Source organism: Lagenorhynchus albirostris, chromosome 4 (genome assembly GCF_949774975.1).
Source record: "Lagenorhynchus albirostris chromosome 4, mLagAlb1.1, whole genome shotgun sequence".
Classification (NCBI taxonomy): domain Eukaryota; kingdom Metazoa; phylum Chordata; class Mammalia; order Artiodactyla; family Delphinidae; genus Lagenorhynchus; species Lagenorhynchus albirostris.
Genome location: NC_083098.1, coordinates 24,146,373 through 24,155,931, shown reverse-complemented (window position 1 = coordinate 24,155,931; position 9,559 = coordinate 24,146,373). Strand labels below are relative to the sequence as shown.

Here is a 9,559-nt window from a genome sequence, read left to right as displayed (position 1 = left end):
GGAGGGATGGATTGGGAGTTTGGGGTTAGCAGATGTAAACTATTATATATAGGGTAGATAAACAACAAGATCTTACTGTATAACACAGGGAACTATATTCAATATGCTATAATAAATCATAATGGAAAAGAATTTGAAAAAGAATATATATGTGTGTGTATATATATGTATAAATGAATCGCTTTGCTGTACACCAGAAAGTAACACAATATTGTATTATTTGATAAAAAAAATATAAAAAAACTACAAATGCAAAAAGAAGAAGAAGCCATCTCCTAAAATATTGGGCAAGGATAAGAAGGCTCTTGACTACCATGGGGTCTGCATATATAGGTAGAGAAGTCCTTCTCTCCCATCAGCCCAGGTTGTGCTTCATTGCTAGACAACATCAGCTTCCCCAACCAGAGAGGAGATTTCTCCAAACTACTTCACAACTCTTCACCTCACTTCTCCCTCTGTAAAATGAGAAGTTTGCACTTCATTTCTGTTAAGATCCCTTTCAGTTCTAATTCCTGTCTGAGTAAATATCTACCAACAGAAAGTCACCCTCCCTCATCTTCCAATTTTCCCAACCACCACAATCAAAAATCTTTTAAACTCAATTAAATTCAACAAACACTTACTGGCCTTCTCCAGCATGTCAGAGAGATATGGATCCTTCATAAATGTTTAAAAAAAAAGAAAAAAAAGAAAAAGAAAAAAAAATAATAATAATAATGAGAAAACTACATCTTGGCCAGGATAACTCTCAGATACACCCAACAGGTCCTACTGATGCCCTGACTTAGTCTCCAAATGAAGCAACCAATTTGACCTTCCCACTGAGTACTTCTGTGCCCAGGAGAAATGCACATTATCAGCCTTGTTAAAAAAAAAAAAAGCCAAGGAGGATTCTATTTTGCACCTGAAATTAATCCTAGCCTTTCAGTGTTTTGCAGAAAATCACTCTCTTTATCTCTCTTATTCTTTCTTTTGTTAAGGAATTACATTCAGATGAATGCAGTGCTTATGCATACATCTTTTTTTCTGGGTGACGTTACCTATGGCGATTTCTATGAAGTTGATCTGTTACATTCCCAGTTTCCTCCCAGTAAGACATGCCAGGGAAGCAAAACTAAGTTTTTTAGGCTTCTAGGATAAAACCTAGTGTATTCTAGATACAACCTACGGTGTATTCGGTAGCTGGGTTATGAAAATGATCTAATGGCTTAAAAGAGTGAAAAATGCCTCATTTCCTGCTAAGAATGGAGCTACACACTATGGAAAATTGGACTCATTTTCACTCTTCACATATTCTTCCCCAGGGATAACATTTTTATGGAGAAAAAGCATATACATTTTTCCTCATTTAATATTTTAGTTTTCTTAGGGATTTGGAAGGCATAATGGAGATATACTAGATGCCCATGACGTCACTGTTACTGTGTAAACTATGAATGGAAAGATGTTGTACATTTCATTCCAGTACCCAGTGCCAAATTTAAGGAGCCCACATACAGGGTGAATGAAAAAGACAGGCAGCTAAGGGCATTCACTTCCCATAGTGGAGACACCAGGCACAGGTCCTTGCTGTGCTGCTACACCCACCAGGGCTCCACAATTAGTTTTCTGCCAGGTAAGCATTCTAAAATTTATTTGACACTAGTCACCCCAATATTGCTCCTACTAACCTTTTTTATAATAATAATAAGCAACCTAAATGTCCAGCACTCAGGAAATAGTTCATTGAATCATGAGATAGCCACTTGATGGCATAATGCATTCTAGATTATCAGTGATCATGTTGCTACTGCAAGCCTTAAAAAATATGGAAAAAACTGGGCTTCCCTGGTGGCGCAGTGGTTGAGAGTCCGCCTGCCGATACAGGGGACACGAGTTCGTGCCCCGGTCCGGGAGGATCCCACATACCACGGAGCGGCTGGGCCCGTGAGCCATGGCCGCTGAGCCTGTGCATCCGGAGCCTGTGCTCCACAACGGGAGAGGCCACAGCGGTGAGAGCCCCGTGTACTGAAAAAAAAGAAAAAAACTAAAAGGACATGCCTCGAAAAGATAAGAACTTTGTGTTAGGGTAATGAGATTATCACTCATTTTTTCCAAACTTACTGTATAGTTCTATTGGTAAATCTCTTCAATGGCAAGTTGTTGCTATTTATGAAATTAAGGAAATTAAACAGGTTGTAATGACTTCTCTCTACTGTATTATCACAACTTGGGACAGAGTCGTATGGGGTCCCTTTGGGAACATTAACTCTGACTTTGGAAAAATGAGCCAGACACCAAGAAGTATATGCAAGCCATCAAAACTAAGTACAATGGAAGTGAAAAGAAAAAGAAAAGTGGAGTTCAGTAACTGGGCTTCACTGAATGTGTCTCTAAACATTGGGAGGTAAGACAAAGGAAACGAAACAAACTGAATTTGACAGGTGTAGCAGGCTGAGTAACGGCCCCCAAAGAATTCAGGTCCTAATCCATGGAACCCGTGAGCCCTAGCTCATATGGGAAAAGCATCTTTGCCGATAGGATTAAGTTACGGATTCTGAGGTGGGAAGATCATCCTGGGGCACCCTAACTGTACTGACAAGTGTCCTTATAGGAAGGAATCGGTGGAGATGACACAGAAAAGAAGGCAATGTGACCATAAAAGCAGAGATCGAAGTGACAAGCCACGGACGGTTGGCAGAGGCAAGAACTGGATCCTCCTCTAGAGCCCCTGGAAGAAGTGCAGCCCCACCAATGCCTTTAACGATAGCTTCCAAACTCCCACCCCCTTATAATTTCTCTTACTGTGTAAACTTCCTCAAAGCAGATTTCTTTTTTCAAAGGTGGCAACTGGAAGAGAGTGGTACATACATACAATTTATACTGTCGAATCAAGAAAGAGTGCCAACAGAGGGAATTCCCTGGCGGTCCAGTGCTTAGGACTTGGCACTCTCACTGCTGTGGCCTGGGTTCAATCCCTGGTCAGGGGACTAAGATCCTGCAAGCTTGCAGCCAAAAAAAAAAAAGAGAAGAAGAGTGCAAACAGAGCGTTTGGAAAGAGGAGTCCGGAATATTATCAGTCCGCACTCTCCTTTGCTGGGGGCAAAGACTTCAAATGCAGAAGAGCCAATCCTGAGTTCCCAACTCTATCTCCAGATACACCTGCTGATAAAAACAAGGGCACCCATACTCAGCATATCGCCCTGAACCTTTAAAAAAGCCAGCTTCCTCCAGACTTGCTCCCAGGTGGCGCAGCTCACGGGACTAGAAACTATAGGTATGGATCCTCCAAGCAGCACCATGTCCATCTGGGGGACGCAGCTCCTGTTCCTGAGCTGCCTCATGTTACTGACTTCCCTTCTACTCAGACATAAGGTTGATGTCGCAGATGAGAAAAATGACCAATCTGTAAGCTACTTTAACAGCAACCAGACGGTAACTCCACTCAGCAGTTATGGTGACTCCTCAGAAGTCTACCATGCTACAAGCTGACCTTGATCATCCCTAGCAGCAGATATTGTGGTCTGTGCGTCAACAGGGGGACAAAAGTTTCTGACTTCAAACCAGATCAACCATGTATCGAAAGTGACAACATACAGCAGGACAAATGTGCTGAGAATAACTTTTGATGTTAAAAGTGGTCCTTCCTGTGAAAGAGATGACACACTCATCCAAAACCCTTCTGTCACCACGTCTGGTTCTTTAACCACTGTTTGTACATCATCCCTATAAGGAGAGGTGGCTTATAGCTCTACCCATGAACGCCTCACCTTCGTTATAAAAATGAGATGACTCAGGCATGATTTGTTTAATGACCCACGCACTCAGCCTGCTTCCTTTTATAGTCTCATAATTGGATTTATAAAAAGGTGAGTAGAAAAAAGCAAGTCACCATCCAAAGTTATGTAACATTTGTTCCCTTTAAAGGAAGGGGAAACCAACAGGTATAGTGAGAGGTACTAACCCAGTGCATCTCAAACTTCAGTATGAATCACCTGGAGAGCCTCGGACATAAATGCAAGCCACCCACCCCCAACCCCGCTTCTCATTCAGCAGAACGGAGTGTGGTGTGATCTGATCTGAGCAATTGTAATTTTTTTTAACATCTTTATTGGAGTATAATTGCTTTACAATGGTGTGTTAGTTTTCTGCTTTACAACAAAATGAATCCGTTATACATATACATATGTTCCCGTATCCCCTCCCTCTTGCATCTCCCTCCCTCCCACCCTCCCTATCCCACCCCTCTAGGTGGTCACAAAGCACCGAGCTATCTCCCTGTGCTATGCGGCTGCTTCCCACTAGCTATCTATTTTACATTTGGTAGTGTATATATGTCCACGCCTCTCTCTTGCTTTATGGGGAGGGGGAAGGGTAAGCTGTGGCAATTGTAATTTTAACAAACTCCCAGGTGCCGCCACTGCTGCTGGTCCTCGGACCACACGCTGCTCCAATGTAATTGAAATGTGGTGACTTAAATGCTAGTATATTACAGCTCACCAGAGGAACCCCTGCTAAAACTATCTGCAGATCCAAAATTCAATATAAAAGCATTTTCTCTGAAATAGTATTGAATGATCTTCCTGACCTAAACTAAAAGATCTGTTACCCTGATGATACCATGTCAATGTATCTGTTAAACACCTATTAAGGTTTCATTTTATTTTACTTTGGCAGTTTAAAGCAGTGCTTTTCAAAATTTCCCATGCATATGAATCACCTTTGAGGGTTTTATTAAAATGCAGATTTTAATTCAGCAGGTCTGGCATGATGCCTTAGATTCTACATTTCTTACAAGCTCCCAGGGTGAAGATTTTAGTTTATCACTGTAAGTCCACAGATTACTATGATATCTCCGTTTTCAAAATACATCAGATTCAGGGTGATACTTCTTTCCAAGTGCAATTTGCAGTACTGAGTGATGCCTGAGATATAAGCAGAAAAGAAAAGTGGTTTGAGAAAGGTGTACATGGTGAGGATGTTGGAACACTGCCCCGACTGCTTCTGCTGTCAAGGTTCACCAGTGTTCAGTGAGTGACTGCCTAAACATAGGCCGTAATTGTAAAACTTGGTGCACAAATCTGAGTGTGAGGGCTGTGCAGTATTCTGGCTCCAGACACGAGATAGGTTACACTATTATTTTTACAAAGAGCTGCCCCTGCCTTTAAAATGGTCATAGGAATCAGGACAACTGTGTTCTGTGCCTGAAACAAGTGCATTATTGTGCACTTGATTCAACCTGTTCATAGTTTTTCAACTTGAGCCTGCCTGCCCACTGGATTAATTCCCCCTGAGACACACTGACAGGAACGGTCTGGTGTTAAGGGCTGGTGGCCTCTCAGAAAAGGGATTTATAAATGTTCCTTAAAATGTTACTATACCTGAACTTATCTACCACACTGACATACTGATCTTTAAAAAATAGCAATATTTTTAAAATACACAAATATGAAATAAAATATTACAAAGCATAATCCTATTTGAGAAAAACAATTACTTGAAACCACCAACAAATAGGTTAATTGGTTAAAGTGTTAAATGTTAACATATTGACCCTTTTTACTATCTTATCATGTACCTGTTAACACTTAACTGGACAGTATCTTTTTTGAATTTTATTTTTTTATACAGCAGGTTCTTATTAGTTATCTATTTTATACATTAGTGTATATGTGTCAATCCCAATCTCCCAATTCATACCACCACCACCCCCCAACCCTGCTTTCCCCACTTGGCGTCCATACGTTTGTTCTCTACATGTGTCTCTATTTCTGCCTTGCAAACCAGTTCATCTGTATCATTTTTCTAGATTCCACATATATGCGTTAATATAGGATATTTTTCTCTTTCTGACTTACTTCACTGTGTATGACAGTCTCTAGATGCATCCACGTCTCTACAAATGACCCAGTTTCGTTCCTTTTTATGGCTGAGTAATATTCCATTGTATATATGTACCACATCTTCTTTATCCATTTGTCTGCTGATGGGCATTTAGGTTGCTTCCATGTCCTGGCTATTGTAAATAGTGCTGCAATGAACATCGGGGTGCATGTGTCTTTTTGAGTTACGGTTTTCTCTGGGTATATGCCCAGTACTGGGATTGCTGGGTCATATGGTAATTCTACTTTTAGTTTTTTAAGGAACCTCCATACTGTTCTCCGTAGTGTCTGTATCAATTTACATTCCCACCAACAGTGCAAGAGGGTTCCCCTTTCTCCACACCCTCTCCAGCATTTGTTGTTTGTAGATTTTCTGATGATGCCCATTCTAACTGGTGCGAGGTGATACCTCATGTAGTTTTTTTTTTTTTTTTTTTCCAGTATGCGGGCCTCTCACTGTTGTGGCCTCTCCCGTTGTGGAGCACAGTCTTCAGACTCACAGGCTGAGCGGCCATGGCTCATGGGCCCAGCCGCTCCGCGGCATGTGGGATCCTCCCGGACCGGGGCACGAACCCGTGTTCCCTGCATTGGCAGGCGGACTTTCAACCTCTGCGCCACCAGGGAAGCCCCTCATGTAGTTTTGATTTGCATTTCTCTAATAATTAGTGATGTTGAGCAGCTTTTCATGTGCTTCTTGACCATCTGTATGTCTTCTTTGAAGACATGTCTATTTAGGTCTTCTGCCCATTTTTGGATTGGGTTTTTTTTTTTAATATTGTAGACAGTATCCTTTAAAGACCAACATTTAGCGATCCATAAATGCCACTACCCTCAATTACGGCTATTCAGTTCAGATTTCCTAAGGAAATGAATAAAACTTTAACACAATGAGCATATGTAAGCACTGCTGTAAAATTAAAGCACACACCTTAAGTGTACTATATGAATTTGAAATACCCTAAATTTTTAAAAAAATGTTTGCTATTGGAAAATTTTCCATTATCTTTTTTCTCCAAGGTTACATTAATATTTAAAAGACTTAAGTTAAAATTACATTTTATTAGTTTTACCTGTATACTTCCCCAATAGAATATAATCTTCCCAACAGAATAATACAGCCTTACTCAATTAACTATTAAATGAAATATTCTGGGTAACAATAGACAGTGACCCTGGTCACCTGTGTCAACATCCAGCCTATTCTAAGCTGGCTTTAGGGACCATTCCTTCCCCCTATTTAAGCCCTCCTATTCCTCAACTGGAAATTGAGGAAATCAACTGGAAATTGGATTCCAATTTTGAGTCCACTCCAACCACCAATTCCTCTTTTAAAACAGTTGGGTTGAGATTAGTTACCATTTTTCCTTCCCTTAATTAGCAGTATAAATAAAAACTTGGCTTTACTTTATTCTGGATAGACATAGGAGAGTGATATCCTAATTGACCTGGGAAACACAAATGCCTCACACATTGGCTAAACCACAATGCTAAATTTAATATTGTTTCTTTCATGCTTTTTTCAAGTGTTTCCCTGTACACGTTCCCATGTCCCTGAGCCCTGAAGAGCTGGCACCAGGTTCCTTTTGTATTTCCACTCTCAACCTCCTCCCACCTCCTCCACTCCGTCCTCCAACACCACACACACACACACACACACACAAATTAGGCTGTGTTTTCTTCCTCTTGAAATCACCACTTCCTTTGTGAGCTCCGTAAAGTTTTCTTTGGCCTTATATTTTCCCAATTATTTCCTCCAAATAAAGCCACCAATCAAGAATGATAGCTCTTTTCATGGAAGAAACAACCATTCCTCACGTTTTGCATATATTAGATCCATAATTGTTATTTTAAGAATCCAAGGCTATAAAGAAGTCAATTTGGGGGGAACACAAAACAAACCAAATTACTCCAAAAATTGCCATGAACACTGCATTTTGCTTGACACTGATGGCAGCAATCCCACTTTTTAAAAGCAAGCAGTAGTAGTAATACTATAGAAATCACCCTTATAAATAAAAATCCCAATTATGTGTGGGCAAATGAAAACAACTGATAGAAATCTGAGACGAAAAAATCCAATTAAGGAAAAAAGATAACGTCCTAAGGAAAAAAGCAAATAAAAATCAAATGAGAAAAGAAAATTACAGCAATGGAAAGAAAAGACCACTTAAGGATTATAAAAGTTATATTTATTCACGATGCTACATTTATTGCATTCCCTTAGAAAAATGGAGACTATTTATGTACCCAATTTGCACATATAAAACTTTATACAAATTATGTGTAGCACATAAAGGCCTCTGGTACAGCTAAAATCCTGACACTACAATTTGGGTAATCCTGCTTCAGGGTCTCCAGTTTATCAAGTCTGTCCACAGAAAATAAAAACTGGAATTATAGTCAGTCTTGCTGCTCACACTTAGAAATTATTTTAAATATAATAAAATAAAACGTTCAATTACTCTAAAACCCAAAAAAGTAAACTGGAAGGGGATATATTTTACCAATTTCATTTTAACAGTATGACAAATTCACACCTTATTTTGGCTGGGTCTTTTAAAAAAAAAAAATCACCTTAGTTTTGACATTATTTCTAAGCTGTGGCTGCTTCAGAAGGTAATTTGTCAAAAATATTTACCGAACAATTAAAAAAAGTAATAATAATATTCCTTTTACAAAATGGTACAACAACACCTTAAGGAACCAGAAAATACTAAATGTCTTTGGCTATGTAACTAAAAGGCCATTCTTCCAAACAGAATAGGGCATATTCACCTCAGAACCAACTACAGAAACAGAAAGCATAACAGAAATATGCATAGAATTTAATGAGAATTTGTCTTGCCTTTTTTTCCCATTCTACCCATATAATAAGCAAGGAGAATGCAATTTACATAATCTTCCCAGATGAGACTCAATAGCACTACAAAGATACCCAAACTTCTGCAAAGGCAAAGTGAATTAAAACAATTACACAACTAAGTGAAGACTGAAGGGACAAATGTTATTTGCAACTTTCTGTTTTTTAACTTGTTTGCTTCTTTTTAAGCCTTACAAGTGTAGAAATTATAGCTGATAAACAAAAGTCACAAGCCTCACAAATGGAACTATAATATAAAAATAAATCAAATGAAACATTTATTAATAAATGAAGCCTATTTTATTACTTCAAGTGTTAATGATAAAAAATTTTCAGCACAGCTGTTGCATTTAAAAAAGTGAAACTACATACTATGTTTCTAGCTTGGTAAACAGATGAACCTGATGTCTTTGAATGACATAACAATTGAGCATTGTACAGTACATCTTATGAAGACCCGTAAATTAAAGAACTACTGGTTTAAAGTTAGTGATTATGAAACAAATATGTATTCATAGTTTCAGCTTCTTTTTTCTTCCCCGGCCATCAGGTGCTCCATCCATTTTACGTTTCTGGGTCTACAAACAAACAGAAGGATTATCTTCATCACAAGAGTAATATTAACATGAAATACATTGGAAGACTCATGATAGCAATTTATTAATAACTGCCACTTAGTAACAGGTATTACTTTTCTTAACCAGAATAACCTTAATTCTCCAAATAATCTTATCTACATATTTTACTAACATAAATACCTTAATGCTAATAATGAAGTAAATGAGTAATTCACAATTAGCAATAGTAAATCAATACACCAAACAAATGTATAACATGC

The 9,559-nt window shown here is 38.8% G+C and overlaps 1 protein-coding gene across 1 annotated transcript in view; it reads right to left on the bottom strand.

Annotated features, from left to right (window-relative positions):
- Window positions 1–8,028: 8,028 nt before the first annotated feature.
- Window positions 8,029–9,559, bottom strand: part of SMARCA5 (SWI/SNF related, matrix associated, actin dependent regulator of chromatin, subfamily a, member 5) — a 44,583-nt gene continuing 43,052 nt past the window's right edge. Inside the window, exon 24 of the mRNA XM_060147696.1 lies at window positions 8,029–9,299. Within this exon, the coding sequence (XP_060003679.1) occupies window positions 9,234–9,299 (66 nt within the window). The 3' untranslated portion in view covers window positions 8,029–9,233. The remainder of the gene's footprint in view (window positions 9,300–9,559) is intronic.